A 21,114-nucleotide genomic window follows, 5' to 3' on the forward strand; every position below is an offset into this window, starting at 1 on the left:
GGAGGGTATATATCATTTGATACGGCCAAAACGTGCCTCATCGAAATAAAGTCCGTCTGACTGGCTGGTGCGCACGATAACTCTCGAAGGGAGTATCCGATTTAACTCAAACTTGGTACATCGAAATATTATTGTCAAACTAAGATTGAGTTCGGAGATGGGCAATATCGGTCAACTCCTTCTGATACCTCCCACAAAAAATGTCGACATTTTCAAAGAAAATAATTTATTGTACACAAAAAAGAGCCTGTTGTGAAGATGAAATATATCGGCCCACTCCTTCTGGTGCATCCCTCACAAAGGGTCAACATTTTAAATATTCATGAAGCTTATAAAACGCGAAATTGACATCCGATTCCAATCAGACTTGGCACATATCAATATATCTATCAAAACAAGATATGTTATAAAGATGGTAAAGATCGGAACTTTCCTTCTGGTACCTCCCACACAAATGGTCAACGTTATGAATAACCAAAACGAGCATAAGATCCGAAAAAAGTTATCTTCATATTTTACACATCCCATTATTTCCCCCGAAGGGTCAAAATTTGGAATACCCATGAAGCTCATAAAACGCGAAATTTACATTCGATTCCATTCAAACTTTGCACATCCCATTAACACAAGATCTGTTATAAATATGGTAGAGATCGGACCACAACTTCTGTTACCTCCCCCACAAGGGGTCAAAATTTTGAATGAATGAAAATGTGAAATAAGCATCCGACTGTCTTAAAATTTCACGCATCCCAATATTTCTATTAACACAAGATCTGGTGTGAAGATGAAATACATCGATCTACTCCTTCTAGTACCTCCCCCACAGATAGATCACATTTTTAAAAACAAAACACCCTAAAAATGCGAGATGAGCGTCCGATTCTATTCAAACTCCACACATATCAATATTTCTAATAACACAAGATATGGTGTGAAGATGATAGATATCGACTTACCCCTTGTGGCAACTCCCACACAAACGATCACATAAGACAGCGATTCAATTCAAACCAAGTATATCTTAATCTTTCCCTCAAAAAGAGATCTGATGTGAATGAATTTTTGTGCCCACTCCCTCTGATACCTCTTTTTTACAATTATTCGCATAAAATTGAAAATAAATGTTCGATTTTCTTTACATTTTACAGATCCCTATATTTTTGTAAGTATTAGATGAAGTTGAATACTTCGATCTACTATATCTGGCACCTCACGCACATTTCAATATTCTCTAAAAATTATCACATATCTCATATCAAGTGATATAGTCCAAATATGGCACGTTGTAATATTTATATCAGACATATATCAGAGAGGAGTTAGACAATATTAGCCAATTCCTTCGGAACTTCCCCTATAAATGCTCAACATGAAAAATAATAATTACGGATTTCAAAATATGTTTAAATAAACCGACCATAGCTGATGGTATACATCCAAAGGTAAAAACCGACTGATACTTTTTTACTTGTTTCACATTAATTTATAATTATTTTTGGTATTATTGACCATGTTGGTTAATATTTGGAATCAACAATATAAACCTCTTTACATCGCGTGCTTCATATTCTTTGAACTTGATTTAACTTAAAACAAATTTATAGCAAATTTAGACCACTACTTTAATTCTTTCTGACTTTGGTGGATTACATCACATTGCCATATATAGTCTTCTCAAAAGAGCATTAATGGATTTACATAAAATAAGGACTATATAAATTCATTTTTAAATATGCCAATTTTTTGCTGAAATTTGGATAATTTATGATTAGTATTAATTCCTAAAGTAATTTATATATAATTTTTGTTTCCCTAGTGTAAAGTTTACTCTTCCAAATTCAAGTTATTCTATATAATATTATGTCGCCTATTCCAAAAGATATGACCTCTAGAAAATGTTGATGAGAAGTGATTAAAAAAAATTGATAACAATTATGGAATTCACTTACCATGCACATGTTGTAGCTGTTGCTGCTGTTGTTGATGTTCAGCAACGTGTCTTTGCTGCTGCTGTTGTTGTTGTTGCTGCTGCTGCTGTTGAGCAGCCTGTGTTGTTATGATGGTACCATTTGGCAATTGTTGCCCTATGGCAGCCTGTGACAACATTTGCGTTGTCGGTATTTGCAGTGTTCCAGCACTGCTACTTGTTACCGTTGCCGATTTTGTTACGCCAGAAGATGTCGCTGAGGCTGTTGATGATGATACGCCACCGCCGCCGCCCGAGCCAGCTGCCGCTGTTGTGGATATTGCACGTATTAGGGTCGAAGAAGGCACTCCCGCTATAGATGTCTGGGTATAGGTAACACCGCCGCCAGTTGAACTACCGCTATCACTGCTACTATAGGCAACGGTTGTGTTGGGCTGCTGCTGTTGTCCTTGGAAAAAATTCGTTACAACCCAATATTTACCCAACTGTAAATAGCAACAAGAAGTGGGAGAAATGGAAATAATTGTTAAATATTACTATTCTGCGACAAGGAAACAAAGGGGAAGAGGGATTAAGGAGGTATTTGTTCACTACGTGTTTAGAATTCAATTTTTTCAATATTGAATGAAATAGGATTGACAATGTGTATAAAATCTCATTTTTTTATTTATTTATTTTTTTTTTTTGGAAGAATGATTTGTTTTTTTTTCGGATATAGAATACATAAAAGTTTGAAGGGGGACCCGCTACTATATATCCCGCTGCAGATTTAGAAAGTGAGCATTTTTGTACCAATAAATATTTCAATAAATTTTGAGGATAATTATTTCAAATAAACGGCAAGTTTCTAGTGAATTTCCTCTGCAATTACAAGGTCGACCAAATAAGAGAAGTTTTTCTCAAAATTTGAATTTGAATATTTTCTATTTTCTGTTCTAACCCTTGAGTTTTGAAAAGAAATGTCTTACATTTTGAGAATTATTTGTTAGAATGGTACCCGCCGGAAGTGTGGAACTTGTGGTTGTTTGGGTTGTACCAGATGTTTTCACCAATAACTCCGTTGTGGTAGTTGTCGCTGCAGCCGAGGCCGTTTGATGTTGATGGTGCTGTTGTTGCTGCTGCTGATGGTGATGCTGAACATGTTGTTGTTGTTGTTGAATTTGAACATGTTGAGGTGGTGGTGGTCCACCAGCATGACGTATGGCTAGATTACCCTCTGAGCTTGCAACGGAAACAGCTGTTGTTACAATATGCTGTTGCTGCTGCGGCTGTTGTTGGGGGACAACAATGGAAGGTGTTGTTGTTCCCGTTGTTGTCGATGACGACTGGGAAGAATTTGAAATCGAGGCAATTGTCGTAACTGGATTGCTGCTAGGTGCCGCCACCAACGTTGTCGGTGGTGCCGACGAAGATACAGTCGTCGGATTTGTTGAAGACATTTTCAATGGTATTGGTAGGGATTGTTGGCTTGTTACTCCTCCTTGCCGGTCTTCTGTACAAGGTTGATTGGTTATTGCACTTCTCGTTTGTTGCGATATCACATCATTGCCAACAGGTGACGACTGTAAACAACAATTTTCAAATTGAGGTTGAGGCTATCATTGATGTTGCTATTACCACCATCATCATTTTCATCATCAACGTCAAGTTTATGGTGTATGTGATCATGTTTGGTTTTGTATGATATTTGAGACACATTCTTTGTTAGAATTCACAAATGAGGTAAATTAGTGAAATGAATGTGAATCGATTAGAAAGAGATGCTGGCAAACGTTGCAGTACAAATGGGCGACATATGGACAAATGGATATTGTTACAAGAAAACGTGACGACAATTACGGAGATATGGTATAAAATTTTCATTTTTTTTCGACTCCAACGTTCGAATATTGACAAGACTTCAAATTTTCCTCCGTGCCATGCGATTCTAGTACCGTAAAGAGACTTCGTGAAATTCGTCTCTGCCTTTAAGTATTTCTTTGCAGTTTAATTAAATTTTGAGAATAGTCATTACCGACCGATGAAGATGATCACACCTAGGTATCGTATTCAAAATGCAAAAACCTGGTGGTAGAATATGTAAAAAGAGCTAATAATACGAGACACATGTATCGAGGTATAAAAGTATACATCGGACTGTAATCAAAATAGGGAGTGGAAGGTCCACCCACCTTTTTTTAAATATTCAAGTTAAGATTACTTGAAATGCATTGGTTTTACGTATATAGTGTCTTTGGCAATATTACTAGTAAAAATCTGGATTTTCTTCTACGGGGCTATTCCAAAAAATCTGCCGATATGACCTATTTCTTTACCAATGATTTTGGATGTAATCCAAAAATCTCTATCAAATTTTAAAGCTCTATCCTATGAGGACCTTAACAATATCTGGTCTTTGAACCAAAAACGATTTTGGGGTTTAGATCTAAAAAAAGAATACTTTAAAGTCCACTTGGTATTTTTCACAACCCAGACTGGCTATTGTACGGTGAAATTATGAGAAGATTTGCAGCCATATGGCTACAGAGAGTATATATCATTTGATACGGCCAAAACGTGCATTATCGAAATAACGGTCTCCTTGGACCAAATCCGTTTCCGAACATTTGGAGTCGATCTAGCGATGTCCGCCCTTCCGTCCGTCAGTCGGTCTGATCTGGTCCAGACTTGGTACATCGTAATATTATTGCCAAACTTATATCGAGGAGTTCGGAGATGGGCAATATCGGTCCACTCCTACTGGTACATCCCACACAAAAGGTCGAAATTTTCAAAAAATATATTTTGCTGCATAGAAAGAGAAAGGTTAATCTGATGTTGTTTCAGCTTTGCAAATCCTAATATTTGCATCAGTGCTAGGTCAGGTGCGAAAAATGGACATCGGTCCACTCCATCAAGTACCTCCCACAAAGTGCCAACATTCTGAATAATTTGAACACTTATAAAATGTGATATAAGTGTCCGACTGTCTTCAAATTATACACATCATAATATTTTTATTAACCCAAGGTCTGGTGTAAATATGAAATACATCGGTCCACTCCATTAAGTACCTCCCCCACAAAAGGTAAAAATTTCGAATATTCATGAACCTCATAAAAGTCGAAATTAACATCCGATTCCATTCAGACTTGGCACATCTCAATATTTCTATCAACACAAGATCGGTTATAAATATGGTACAGATCGGACCATTCCTTCTGGTACCTCCCCCACAAATGGTCAAAATTTTAAACAACCAAAACCATTATCCGAAATAAACCAGATTCGAAATAAGCATCTGGTTTACTTCACATTTCATACATCCCGTTATGTCTGCTAACAATAGACCTACTGTGGAGATGGGATATATCGGTCCACTTCTTGCGAAACATCCCCCACAAAGGGTCAACATTTTGAATAACCATGAAGCTCATAAAACGCGAAATTAACATCCGATTCCATACAGACTTGGTATATCTTAATACTTTCTCAACACAAAATCTGTTTTAAAGATGGTAGAGATCGGATCATTTCTTCTGGTACCTCCTCCACATAGGTTTCAAATTTAAACAAGTTAAAAAGCAGTAAGTTCGGCCGGGCCGAACTTTGAATATCCTCCACCATTTGGAACTAATTTGGAAATTTAAAAATAAAAATTAAATCCCTTAAAAATTCTGTTAAATTTTAAAAATACGGAATATTGCCGTTATATTGGGGTCTATACGACGTGAACCTACATAGGCATTGTTTGCCATTAGCCATTACAATATTCAAATTCGAAACTTGAAATAAACGGTGAATAATGTAGCTAAAATCATCAAAATATCGTATATAGGGAGGTATAATATCTGAGCTGTACGAAGAACTGGACCAGCATAGACAATTTTCTGTCACAGGCTATAGCATCCATTACTAACGTCAAATACGATATCTCAAACAATTTCGGTGGGTATTGTACCTAAACTCGTCAAAATACCGAATATAGGTAGGTACTGATATATGGGGCCTATACGAAGACCTGAACCTGCATAGACATTATTCTGTCACAGACTGTAGTTCACATTACGAACTCTAAATACCTAATTTGAAACAATTCCGGTGAATAATGAAAAAAATCATCAAAATACCGAATTTTGGGAGGTACCGTTATATGGGGGCTATACGAAGACCTGGACCTGCATAGACATTTTTCTGTCACAGACTGTAGTTCCCATTACGAGCTCTAAGTACGTAATTTGAAACAATTCCGGTGAATAATGGAGCTAAAATCATTAAAATACCGAATTTTGGGAGGTACCGTTATATGGGGACTATACGAAGACGTGGACCTGCACAGACAATTTTCTGTCATATATACATCACGAGTCTCAAATACCAATTTTGAAATAAATTCCGGTGAAGAATGCCGCAAAAATCATAAAAATACCGAATATAGGGAGGTACCGTTATATGGGGGCTATATGAAAAAGTGGACCTACATGGCCCATTTATGAAGTTAACCTGCCTACTGGAAAAATAAACAGGTGTGCAAAATTTTAGCCTTCTATCTAATTTGTTCGAAAGATAGCGTGATTACAACAGACAGACGGACATCGCTAAATTAGAGTTTTACGCTGATCAAGAATATATATACTTTGTTGGGTCTGACATGAGTACTTCGAGGAGTTACAAACGGAATGACAAAGTTAATATACCCTCCATAGTATGGTGGAGGGTATAAAAACGCCCAAGGAAAGCGAAATAAACAACCAACTCCGTTCAAATTTTACACATACAAATATTATTGCCAACACATCTGGCATCTCACCCACAAAGGGTCACAATTTTCATCACCTGCGAAACAAGTCACCGATTCTTTACCACTTCCTATATCTAAATATTTTTCTCAACCAGAAACCTGAGATGAATATAGAATTTATGATTTCGCATAAAATTGGATATAAATGTTCCATTTTCTTGTAATTTTGCCCATACCAGTATTTTTATCTGATAAAGTATAAAAATGGAATACTTCGCTCGACTATATCTGATACCTCATACTTCTTATATCTGGCACGTCGCAATATTTATATATTTATTTAGAGGGTCAACAATTTCGAACATTGCCTGAGGGTATACATCGGTCGGCAAAACCGACTTATACTTTTTAACTTCTTATTATTGAGAAAGATAATCGTACGATTTGTGTTCATCGACGAAGCCCAATTTCTCTTCAATGGGTACGTAAATAAGCAGAATTGATGATTATGGAGTGAAGAACAGCCATGAAGAGCATTTTTCAGTTTTCCTTTTTCAAAAAACTTTCCCATAAGCCTTTAAAAATCACCCTTTAGAAATTCATCCAAAAAATATTATATCCTCCTTCTCGGGAATATTCCGCTTTAATTCAAATAACACTCAACGAGTGACAAATTATCACACCATCAATTCTTTAAGAGGGATAAATTATCACAACAACAGCAAAATTATGAAAATTCAATGAAGTCACGCATTAAATTTTCAGATTATGGAAATTAGTTGTATGTTAAAAGACAATATTTACAACGAGATATTTACAAGAGCATAACATATATATATACAAACAAAAAAAAATATAACATTTAAATATATACACACTTAACAAACAAATGATGTAAGATTTAAGTACAGCACTCGCTCTCTTCCCACCACCACTGTCCCTGGGGGCAACAGCAATTTGCTATGTGTGTGGGTGGCGGGATGGCGTCGTTGGTGGTGGTGGTGTAAAATGGGATACATAATTAAATGGCTATAAAGACGAAGGATAGATGGCTCAATGGAGGTAGGATAAATGTCGGCATAAATATGTAAGTGTGTGTGTGTTTTTTTTTTTTCATAATCAATGGTGTTTATAATGACAACGATGATAATAATAAAAATGATGATGGTGGGGTGACGCGCATTAAACGATTTATTGTGATTCTTATGATATATACATAAATATCATAGAGAATCAAATAAAGACATCTCATATCCTCTCTCACAATGACAAATTCGTCCATAGCAACGCTTTGCATTTTTCCTTCCGACTTTATATTCATCATTACCCAAACCCATGAGACAAAAGTCCCTATTTTTTTGAAAAAAAAAAGGAGACCCACATTTTAAGCAGAAGGAGAACAAACAAATAAACGCAAATAATAGGTGGTCGGATGGGTGTTGTTGATGGTTGGAGGAAAAATGAAGCACTAATTTATGCTTGAAATACATTTATTTTAATCCATTTTTTTCCTTATATACAACATCCACTCAAACAATACATATGTATATATAAAATATATAATAGCATATGTTCATGTATGTATGTATACCCTTTCTCCTTGGATAGACATCCAATCCAGCATATTAGAGCTGTCATTACTGATACCCAACCAACAACAATGGGTGGTCGGGCCCAACCTATTTTCCGAAACAACAGCTTTGCTTACATCCAACCATCCATCCATTTATTCATCTATCCACCCACACCCACATCTATACACCCTCACACACACTAACAAACACATTTAACAAAAGTTAATCGATTTTAATTTCTTTATAGAAGAGTGTTGTTGGTTTGGTCGTTTGGTTCTCAGTAAAAAGTCATCAACGACGACTTTTATTATCTTTCTCTCACTTTTCCTCTATTCCCATACTTTATTTTCCATTCTATTATTCGCCACCCAATCTCTCAAACTTCCAGCTGTTGTGTGTATAAAGAAAATTAAATGTTAGATAATTATTAAAGATGTAGAAAAGTGATGTATTTTGAGGAAAAAAATCGACAACCACTTTTTGAGAGTTGGAGAGTTTTCAAATCAGAAATCCCTTTTCTAACCTAACCTCATTAAAGGAAAGTTTATAGCAAATCTCGTATTCAATCCAATGGAAAATGTAGTCAGGATTCGAAAAATATCAGCAGAACTGCATGACACAAAAAGGAAACCCGAGGATATTATAAAAGGAGAGAAAATCCAAGGATATTATGACAGCAAAGCTATATATATGAAATAAATAGGAGTATTGGGTGGATTCGGCGGCATAGGGCAATATTTTTGAAACATTTTATTATTGCTTTTTCCAATGGTACCCATGTTCTCCCGGCAGAATTTGTCCTTGTAGGAGTAGTATTGATCGCAATAATTATCCTTACCCCAGTATGATTTCGGAAATGGGCGGATTCGGCGGCATCGGGCAATATTTTTGAAACATTTTATTACTGTTTTTGCCAATGGTACCCATGTTGTCCCGACAGAATTTGTCCTTGTAGGAGTAGTATTGGTCGCAATAATTATCCTTACCCCAGGATGATTTCGGAAATGGGTGGATTCGGCGGCATTGGGCAATATATTTTTGAGAGTTTTTATTTTTGATTTTTCCAATTGTACCCATGTTGTCCCGACAGAATTTGTCCTGGTGGCAATAATTTTTTCTCAACCCAGGATTATTTCCGAAATGGGTGGTTTCGGCGGCATCGGGCGGCGGCATATTTTTGAAACTTTTTATTATTGCTATAGACTGTACTCTCGATAAGCTTTCCAATGGTACCCATGTTGTCTTGGCACAATTTGTCCATGTAGGAGCATTGGTCGCAATAATTATCCTTACGCCAGGATAATTTCCAAAATGGGTGGATTCGGCGGCATCGAACAATATTTTTGAAACTTTTTATTGTTGCTATGGAGAGTACTCTCGATAAGCTTTCCAATGGTACCCATTTTGTGCCGGCAGAATTTGTTCTTGTAGGAATATTGTTCGCAATAATTATCCTTACCTCAGGATAATTTCTGAAATGGGGGGATTCGACGGCATCAGACAGTATTTCTAAGACTTTTTATTGTTGCTATGGAGTGTACTCTCGATAAGCTTTCCAATGGTACCCATGTTGTCCCGGCAGAATTTGTCCTTGTAGAAGTATTGGTCGCAATAATTATCCTTACCCCACGATAATTTCCGAAATGGGTGGATTCGGCGGCATCCGGCAATATTTTTGAAACTTTTTATTATTGCTATGGAGAGTACTCTCGATAAGCTCTCCTATAGTACCCAAGTTCCAAGTTATACCATGCATTTTTGAAAACTCTGTTAACTTTAACAGTGCTCTGTTAACTTTAACTGTACTCTGTGACTGCATAGTGGTGTGCGTATTTGCTAGACAGATTCGAATCTATCTTAACGGACATACAAAAAGGCTGGGGTAGAATCTTGAAATTTTGCACGAAGTCCCGTCTTAGTGCGTAGGCATGTGGTTTTCGGAAATTCATACTAAAAGTACACGCAAAATACTAAAATGTACCAAGAATTGAATACTTTGTATTGGACAAACGGAATGAGCTAGAATTTGGAATGAGAGCCACTGATGGTGTGCAGGATAGATGTACCAAAGGGTATTTGTTAATTCGTACCTTAAAGTTACGAAAAGTTCCCAAATGATACTAAACTTCCAAAATGGTACCATTTAATATTTTGTGAACGGACCTTGAGATTAGGTGTGAGAATCAAGGTTCGAAAGCCAATTTGATATATGAAGATTGGTTTTGGAAATTTGCACTAAGTGTGCCAACTACTAAATGGTATTAACTTTGCAACTAGAAGGATAAATCTGAGAAATTTCTTCGACCTGAATTCAGAGAAAATGACATCAATGTTCGGTATTACAGCTCCCGCTGCACCTTGATTAGTGGCGCCCGACATCATATCCTCTGAACTCGTACAACTCTGAGGAAGTTTTTGCACCCAAATTCAGAAAATCCCTAGAAATTCGCCAATAATAAAACCATCAGTTTGGCAAGCATCCTGAATTTGAGAGGGCGAGCGATGGACACTAATGCATATTAGATCTTTTCCCACCGATGTAGGGCCATACTTTACGAGGGGTAATGTTGCAAATGTCATTCAACGTTTGATGCGGACAAATACTCCATAGTCTGTAGCATCACCTGGATGAGTCTAGTACTTCAATATGGTCGTAATAGTTCCCAAAACCTAAAAATGAGCAGAGTAGTCCCGCTGGTGAAACCTGGACCAGAACTTAAACTCACTTTTTTCTAGCCTGTGCCTTGTGTATTTTGGCCACTAATAATATTGTCATTACTGGTAAAAAAATATCTCAACGTCAAGGAAGTGGACGGAAGAAAACAGCAACATCAGCAGAAATGGTTCGAAAAGTAAAGAAGCGACTTGATCGAAACCCGCGTCGCAGTGGCCGAAGCTGAACATATCGCAATATTCCATTCGGCAAATATTGAAAAATGAACTCGGGGTAAAGCCATTGAATTTCCAAAAAGTGCAAGAACTTACACCGCAACAGAAAGAAAATAGACTCTAATGAGTTCCTTAGCTTGGCCGAAAGTGATGAACTGCCGAATTTGGTTTTCTCCGATGAGAAAATATTCGTTGTCTAGCAGTTTGTAAACAAACAAAATTATCATGTTTACTTGCCAAAGAGGTCAGCTGAAAATGTGCACCTTCGGTTGGCCACCAGAACTCAATCGCCGGCCATGGTGATGGTGTGGGCCGCCATAACAGCCGATGGTCTCTCTCCGCTCGTATTAATCGATCGTGGCATCAGAATAAATACCGAATATTATCGCGAAAATATTCTGAAGGATGTATTAAATCCTTGGGCATGCAAACATTTTGGCCGCAGACCTTGGACATTCCAACAGGACTCAGCACAATCGCACTCAGCATGCGCCAGCAAAGAATGGTTACAAAATGAGGTTCCTCGCTTCATTTCCAGCGCACAATGGCCACGAAAATCTCCGGATACCAATCCATTGGACCATTGTGTCTGGAGTATTTTGGAAAGCAAGGTTGGCACTAAAAAATACCAAAGTGTCGATCACCTCAAGCAAACGCTTCGCCGGGGATGGGCCAAAAAACGGCAGAGCAATATTCGGGCAGCGTGTGATGTTTTTATTTGCCTTTTGAAGGCCATAATTCGTGCCAAATGTGACCAATTCGAAAGAATCTAAACTTATTCTAAAGTTTGATCTATTTCCGAAATGTTGTAAAAATTATGGCATTTGAATTTGTTGCAGTTTTTTATCACATCCTGTAAACGTTTCAACCTATTTTATATTAAAGCCTTCTCACATGCATGGTATGCTAATGATAATTGGTACGAGAGGTCACATATCGCAAAAAATCCTCCATCATATCTGGTGGTTTCCATTAAGATAAAGCTCACATATAGATCAAATTTTGTACGATTTACTTTTCAAAATGTTTTAAATATAATTGTATATTTGTTACGGGTACCTCTGTTACATATTCATTTTGAGGTAGGGTATCATACAGTTGACTCCGATCGACCCTTGTCTCTTCTTGCTGGTTTCGTTTTGAAAAATTGATGTCGATTCATAAAAAAATACATTTTCCTCTTCATTCAAATAAACTGAGATTTCATTATTAAATCTCGACTTGTTGTTATAAACTCATGCTTGACATACTGTATGTGTATAGTAGTATTATGAACTGTATACATATGTATGTAGTATGTATTCGTCTCGTATGCATGTATGTAGGTAGCTAGGTATGTGAACATTAAATGAATTCTAAACACGTAATGGAGTTAAATGATATCACAACAAATGTGGGTATAGGAGGAGAATAAATAAGAAACTAAAACAATGGACGCATAGGAAGGGAGAGAGGGAATTGGAATGGGAGGAGGCGGGAGGGAGGGAGGTAGTTGACAACAACATGTTTTTCGGGAGGAATTAAATCAAAAATTCACCAAAAGAAGACTTACCTCGTTCAATTGTGAATGTGCAACTGCGGCTGGATGATGGTGATGATGATGTTGCGTTGCTTGTTGATGAGCTGGTGATTGGCGAGTGTGTTGTTGTTGCTCTTGCTGTTGTTGTTGTTGCTGATGATGACGCTGTTGCTGCTGATCATAGCCGTTCGCATGGGCGGTATTTGCTATTATTGCTGCCAAATGTGCTGCTGCTGTTGTTGCCGTTGTTGTTGCTGCTGCTGCTGCTGTCGTTGACTCTCCAGGAGTTGTTGCATGACCAGTAGCATTCATTTTCTGTTAGAGCAACATGTGACCGATGTTGTTGTTGGCAACATGGTTCTGGATCTAAAAAGAAATGAAGAGAGTAAAAGATTGATGGGTTATTATAATGATTTTTATTAAAATAATTGCGAATTTGAAATGTCTTATTAGAATATGATAAAAAAAAGGAGTGAGTACTGGAATGAGACCAAAAACTTTTTTCGACGAGTGATTTATATTTACAAAATAATTTGATATCACAAGTTAGAATATGTCAGTCGGTTTTGCCGACAGATGTATACCCTAATGTTCGACTATTACAGCTCCAGCAGGACCTTCATTAGCGGAACCCCTGAACTCATACAACCCTGAGGAAATTATTGCAACCGAACTCAGAGAGTTCATCAATCCCCGCTACAGGTACCTACCCAAACATACCAATGTTCGGTCCCATATTTTAATTTCTGTTATGATTATTGAAATTTTTACCCTTTGTGTGGGAGGTACCAGTAAAGTGGACCGATATTGTCCATTTTCGCACCTGCCCTATCACTGATTGAAAATGTTGACATTTTGTGGGAGAGGTACCAATAGGAGTGGACCGATATTGCCCATCTCCGAACTCGATCTAATTTTGACAATATTATTGCGATGTACCAAGTTTGGATCAAATCGTATACTAACTTCGAGAGTTATCGGGCGCACCAGCCAGCCGGACAGACAGACTGACGGACGGACATCGCTAGATCGACTCCAAATGTCCGGAAACGGATTTGGTCCAAAGAGGCCTAAGGTCTAAAACCGTTATTTTGGTGAGGCACGTTTTGGCCGTACCCATATGGTCATATGGCTGAGGGTAAAAAACTGGATATCGTCTCACGGTAGCGCTCACCATTTGAAGCTGAAGAAGGACGTTCCAATTAAGCCAATGGTAGCTAATGAAGTGCTTTTGGTTCATCTTCACTCCAAAATCAACAGTTCTGCTTATTTACGAACCGAATGAGATAACAAGTAAAAAAGCAGTATGTTCGGCCGGGCCGAACATTGAATACCCTCCAACATTAGGAACGATTTTGGCAAATTAAAAAAAAAATAAAATCCGTTAAAAATTCTGTTAAAATCTTAAAAATACCGAATGTTTTTATATAAGGAGGGTCTATACGACTACGTGGACCTGCATAGGCCAACTTTTGTCATAAGCCAATACAATATTCAAATGCGAAACTTGAAAAAAAATCGGTGAAAAATGTAGCTAAAATAATCAAAATACCGAATATAGGACGGTACCGTGGGCGCTATACCAAATCGTGGTCCTGCACAGACACTTTTCTGTCATAGACTGTAGTATCCATTACGAACTTCAAATACCAAATTTGAAATAATTCCGGTGAATAATGTTGCTAAAATTATCAAAATACCGAATATCGGGAGGTTCCGTTATATGAGGGCTATACGAAGACGCAATTTTCATTTTCACACACAATTTTCTATAACAGGCTGTAATATCCATTTTGAACTTTAAATACCAAATTTGAAATAATTCCGGTGAATAATGTCCCTTAAATTGCCAAAATACCGAAAAAAGGGAGGAACTATTATATGAGGGCTATACCAAAACATGGATCTACAAGGCCTATTTTCAATACCAAAAGTGTAAAATACACTTGAGTAAAATTTTATCAACCTACTTCATTTCGTTCGGAAGATAGAGTGATTTCCACAGACGGACAGACGGATGGACGGACATCGCAAAATCGACATAGGATTTTCTGCTGATTAAGAATATATATATTTTGTGTGGTCTAAAATGTATATTTCGAGGTGTTACAAACGGAACGACAAACTTACTATACCCTCCATACTATGGTGGAGGGTATAAGAATGTGGTGGAAAAGGTGGATATTAAGCTAACTTTCCAATAGCCTCCTCTCCTCAACAAAAATTCTACAATGTGGCAGGTCGTTCGCCAACATGTTTGCTTCGGTTATACTTCGAAAGGCTTCGACCCATAAATCCTTCCGAATCGATAAATGATGCTCATGATTGACACTGGTCGATACAGCTGCGATATTTTGTTCAGTTCGCACACTACCCAAGCGTATTGGTGATTCAATGACCAACAATGTAAAGAAATCTCTTCAACCTTTAAAGTGGGTATGGAGGATGAAAACGGACCTAATATTGGCAGAGGTTTGATAACTTTAGAAAAACAGAAGTATGCAATAATTTAATTATTTACTTTGTAGATTAAATGCACTATTTTATTAAATACAATACTTTTCCTTTTAAAAACCCATAAGATGGCTGTAGGAACATGGCATGCCTAGAAATGGATAGTGGTACCCCGATTTCAGACAAAAATTTCAACATTTATTTCATTCGTCTAATAGTAAACAGAATTTGAAAATATAGCAATTTATATTGAATGTAATAGCATATTTGCATTCGAAACAGTAGATTTTTAATGATGAATATTTTTTTTTTAAACCGCCGGCTATCTGTACACTTATCCCACCTAGATTTATTTTTGAAGGCCTTCACAAATATTTCTCTAGAATCCCCATTGCCTTCAAATTAATTTGAAATTATTGATATTTAATTAAAACGCTTCATGGCTTTTAATTTACTACTCAAAAATTAAATTCCAAATAATTAAATCTCTATTGACTGTGTTCCCTCTCTCTCTCACTCTCCGCTAAATTTCTAACCAGCTCCCTTTCTCCCTCTCACACACATACTCAATTCTCACATGATTGCAATTCTTTAACTTTGTAATCTATACTTCACACGACGATGACTACAGCAACAACAACAACACAAAATAGCAAGCAAACCACAAAAGTAATAAAAAAATTTGCAACAATAACAACGAGGAAATCAAAAAGAGAAAAAGAACAAGAATAGCATTACTTCAAATAAATAGCTTCTTCGTTTCATTGATTTTATGTTTTAAAGCGCATTCGTCGTCTATGGCATTCATTAGTATATTTACTTCACATCGAAATCGTCGTCCGGGTTCGTTTTTTCTCTCTCTACCCGTCTTGTCACATTTCGAGTCTTTCACATCATAAAAGCTTGCCTGCCATCCTATCCCCTCTTTGATTCCTTATTCTTATAATTCTGCAGTTACTTTGTATTTTACAAAAAACACATACAAACTCACACACACACTCATCGAGAGAGTCATATGTTTACACAGCATTATAAATTTCTATATTCGTTGGATGTCATGTCCAACAACAAAAACAACAACAGCGCCAAACCAAGAATGAACATGTAAAGTAAAAGAAAACGGCAACAACAAAAATGCCAGTCAACAACGTACATCGTCGTTTCACTCCGGACATTGCCGCCGCCTAAAGCTAAAATAAAGTGCAACATAAAAAGCAAAGAAAGAAGAAAACACGAAACGAAGAAGAAGATGAAGAAAGAAGAATAAGAGTAAAAACAAACCATACCTCTACACCAGAGACCGCCGCCAAAACCAAACCAGCCAGCCAACCAACCAACCTACCCAACATTCTTCCATACATCAAAATCTTTTATTCAACCATGCCACTGCTGCCGCCATCATCCATCCATCCCAAATCCAATCCATGCCCAAACACAACAAACTTACAAATTAACACACAACCCAACAACTTGGAGACGACACAGACACACAATTTGTTGTTGTGTTTGTAATTTTTCGTATGAATGTATTGGAATGGGATGGTTGGTTGGTAGGTCGGTCGGCTGGTTGGTTTCTTTGCCTGTGGATACTTGTGTGGATGTTGTGTGGTGGTGTGGCATGGTGGTGGTACGGACGAAATCCGGTCCCCCCACAAGAAAATCACAAAATCGTGAGACATTTTTTAGATACATTTACTATTAACGTACACGCTGTTGTTGTTGCTGCTGCTGCTACTTTTCGAAAATGCGCTTCAGAAAAGAAAAAAAAGTAACACCAAAGTAACACCAACCAAACATATGATGCAGAGAATTCTTACATGATTTTTCAAAAAAATAAAAGCTCTCAGAGTAGCAACTCAAATAAAAAAAGAGAGAGAAAGGAACGAATAAAGCAGAAATTGAAAATTTGACTGTTAGAGAAGAGAGAGAGGAAACAAAAAATAATAAAACAAAACGCATCGTTGATTTTCTCTTTCCATTACTTAAGTTCTTAGTCCCAATCTCAAGGAGTGTTGTCATTGCCAGATGTCCTATTTAAATAGAGAAAAAAAGGAAACAAAATTTATAGGAGGCAAATTTTGATAGGATTTAAAAAAACTACCCGAGATAATATTTAATAATAACAACTAAAACCATTATAGAAACATGCGGGCAAGAACGAATATATGATGCCCTACAACATATATTACAAAAAAATAGGATTGCCCTAAAATCGTCATATGAAACAAAAAAATTACGGATTTTATTACAGTCGGTATAGGGTCGAAAAACATACCATTTGGATATTAGAACTAACCAAAAATTGATAAATGTTAAATTAATACTTCGAAATACTATTAATTAACAAATAAAGTGATTTTGAAGTGTTTACCCATTAAGGTGAGTGTGACCTAACTGTCGGCAAAATTACAAGAAAATCGAACATTTATATCCTATTTTATGCGAAATCATAAAATATATATTTATATCAGATTTTTGGCTAAGAAAAATATTTAGATATAGCAAGTTGTAAAGAATCGCTGACTTGTTTCGCAAGTTATGACAGATAAATGAATCGAAAATTGTGACCCTTTGTGGGTGAGGTACCAGAAGGGGGGTTCGCAGATAAATATAATCTTCACAACAGATCTTGTGTTGGCAAAAATGTTTGTATGTGTGAAATTTGAAGAGAGTTGGATGCTTATTTGGCTTTCTTTGAGCGTTTTGTTTTTCAAAATCTTGAACCCTATGTGGGGTAGGTACCAGAAGAAATGATCCGATCTCTACCATCTCTATAACATATCTTGTGTTGATGGAAATATCGAGATGTGCCAAGTCTGAATGGAATTGGATGTTATTTTGGCGCATTGTGAACTTATGAATTGGGTGGGGAAGGTACCAGAAGGAGTGCACCAATAATTCCCATCTCCACAGCAAATCTTGAGTAAGTATAAATAATGGGAAGTGTGAAATTTCTTATTTCTGTTTAATAATCGTTTTGGTTTTTCACAACTTTGACCCTTTGTGGGGGATATACCAAAAGCAATGGTCCGATCTCTACAATCTTTGATTGAAATTCTAAGATGTGCCAAATCTGAATAGAATTGGATGTTAATTTCTCGTTATATGAGTTCATGGATATTCAAAATTTTGACCGTTTATGAAGGAGGATCCAGAAGGAGTGGACCGATATATTCCATTTTCACACCAGAAAATGGGTTAGCAAAAATATTTTGATTTGAAAACTTTTTGCTTGAAAAATTTAATTTTGTTTGTTTGCATAGAATTATCTAAATTTCATCTGTCCGAGCTTGGACCGATTTAGAGCCGAAAGTGGGATGAAGTTTACGAAAAGATAGATGGGATGAAATACGGCCAAAAGTATTTTCATTGCCGACTTTCGAACCGAAAACGAAATGAGCTTGCAAAATTCGGAAAGAAAATTAGATTTTTCGGACCGATTTCGGAAATGGGGTGCTTTTCAACTATAATCCTTTTGGCAACACTGGTTTAAATATTTCACGCACGTTTCGTATTTTGTTTCACTGTAAAACACATTCAGTTTGGCCTATAATTTAATCATGAATCGTTTTACAAACAATTATCGCGCCCTTCTTCCATTTTATGGTCAGCTCATTTCTGGGTCAGTTGGTACGTAAACAAGCTGAATTATCGATTTTGGAGTGAAGATCGGCAAGAAGCATTAAAAAAGCTGGTGCTCCTTCAACGAAGCTGCTACGACTCGTTACTTAACGGTAAATGGTGAGCGTTACCGTGGAATGATATCCGACTTTTCTTTGCACAAAATGCAAGAGCTTGACTTGCATGATATGTGGTTTCAACAAGACTGTGCCACATGCCGCACAGCACCCGTAGCAATGGATTTTTAAGGGTGAATTCTGTGAAAATTGTAATTCATGTTTGGGACCAGACTGTGGCATTTGATTCACATGCAGTCGCGGTCAACAATTGCATAAACTAATCTCCAAACATCAATGTTATATGGAACGTACTATTAAATGGAATAACAATTTCACGAAATTTTTTGTTTTTACTTCATTATTTTGCATTAATTGATCTGGCAACTTTGTTAAGAGCAGCAAATATAATCGAAATATACCTAACCTATGCAACCTAATCACTCAGAGAGTAGTAAAAAAATTATAAAAAGAGAAGTATTTAGTTATTTAATTAAATATTAGCAGATATCGATCAGAGATGGGAAATCTAAATTTACAAAAGGTATTGAAAATTAAAAATGTCTAACTAAAATTTATTATATTTTAAATACTATAATGGATATCTAAATCATTTGTCAGAAAACTACATATTTAGCGATAACATTTAGAGAGAATATTTCATAATCCATCTCTGTTCTTCGAATGTTTGTCGAACGAAAAACGTACACACACACAAGAAATGTTTGATTGCACCTATTTGATGTTGTGGTTTGATTCGGTTCTCTTCTTTGTTATTTACTCATTAGCATTTTGTTTTAGTAGGTATTTTTTTTTTTTTTTTTGTATTTTTGTGTTTCGTGTTGATGTATTTATCTCAATTTTTTTGTTGGTATGGTTTTAATTAGAGTGCACTTCATAATTGCTAAATAAATAGCAAAGCATAAAGACAACAATAGCAATGTTTTAGCAACATTTTGTTGTTATTGTTGTTGTACCTACATATGTATATTTATATGTGGCGATAAGCTTCTATTTGGACCCCCCGCGTCAGCACCTCTCCAACATATATCCGGATAACGAAAATAACAAAGACACATGTGAGGTTCATGGTATTTGTATTATCGAATTGACTTCATTAACGTTTTTGTTCCCAATCTCTTAAATTAGAGGGGAAATTTTTGAAACACAGACGAGAGTGATCTTAAATATAGATCGGAACCAATACCTTTAATTCATACTTTGAAAATTGGTAATTTTGTTTCGAAAAACTTAAACTACACTGTGGGACAAAAGTCAAAATTTTCCATAATTACAGGAAAACCACCGTCCATTGGAAATCTGTATTAGGGTAAGTTCTAATTAGAACTCGAAATTTCAATTTAGAAAATTCGAAAATATTTTGCTTCGGGATTATGAAAGTAGGGCTAAAATTAGAAAAAAATGTGTATCAGCGTTTTGAAAGGTTCCGAAGGAATTTTCCAAATACTGTCCATTGCGTGTCGGACCTAAATAAATTATATAAATATTGCGACGTGTCAGGTATGGACTATGCCGACTGCTTCCTTTACTTAATATGAGATATGTGATAATTTTTAGAAAATATTTAAAAGTGCGTGAGGTACCAGTTATAGTCGACCGAAGTAATCCATTTGCATACCACCTCATCTAATACAGATAAAAATATTGGCATGGCAAAATTACAAGAAAATCGAACATTTACATCCAATTCTATGCGAAATCATAAATTCCATATTCTTCTCAGGTTTCAGCTTGAGAGAAATATTTAGATATAGCAAGTTGTAAAGATTCGTTGGCTTGTTTCGCAAGTTATGACAAATTGTGACATTTTGTGGGTGAGGTACCGGAAGGGGTTGGCAGATACATATCATCTTCAAGACAGATCTTGCGTTAGCAAAAATACTTGGATGGGTGAAATTTAAAAAGAGTTGGATGCTTTTTAGCTTTCCTTGAGCGTTTTGTTTTTCAAAATCGTGAACCATATGTGTGGTAGGTATCAGAAGGAATAGTCCGATCTCTACCATGTTTATGACGGATCTCGTGTTGATGGAAGTATTGAGATGTATCAAGTCTGAACGGAATTGGATGTTAATTTCGAGTTTTATGACCCTTTTGGGGGGAGGTACCAGAAGGAGTGGATGATATACTACATTTTCACACCATACCTTGGGTTAATAAAAATATAGAGTTGTGTGTAATTTGAAGAGAATTGAATGCCTATTTGGGTTTTTATAAACGTTTTGGTTATTCAAAACATTGATCCTTTCTGGGGGAGGTACCAGAAGTCCGATCTCTACCGTTTTTATAACAGATCCTGTGTTGATAGAAATATTCAGATGTGCCATGTCTAA

The 21,114-nt window shown here is 36.5% G+C and overlaps 1 protein-coding gene across 6 annotated transcripts in view; it reads right to left on the bottom strand.

The window, feature by feature from the left end:
* Nucleotides 1-21,114, bottom strand: part of LOC101892959 (PR domain zinc finger protein 15) — a 54,581-nt gene that overhangs the window by 20,600 nt on the left and 12,867 nt on the right. For 5 of the 6 annotated variants that reach the window (XM_020036140.2, XM_059121123.1, XM_059121125.1 and 2 more), the window contains exons 2-4: nucleotides 12,666-12,998; nucleotides 2,899-3,492; nucleotides 1,953-2,415 (exon numbers count right to left, since the gene is read on the bottom strand). In XM_020036140.2, coding sequence (XP_019891699.1) covers nucleotides 1,953-2,415; nucleotides 2,899-3,492; nucleotides 12,666-12,944 — 1,336 coding nt within the window. In that variant the 5' untranslated portion in view covers nucleotides 12,945-12,998. The remainder of the gene's footprint in view (nucleotides 1-1,952; nucleotides 2,416-2,898; nucleotides 3,493-12,665; nucleotides 12,999-21,114) is intronic. The other variant, XM_059121126.1, reaches the window with a different exon arrangement.

This window comes from Musca domestica, unplaced genomic scaffold, assembly GCF_030504385.1.
Source record: "Musca domestica strain aabys unplaced genomic scaffold, Musca_domestica.polishedcontigs.V.1.1 19, whole genome shotgun sequence".
NCBI lineage: Eukaryota > Metazoa > Arthropoda > Insecta > Diptera > Muscidae > Musca > Musca domestica.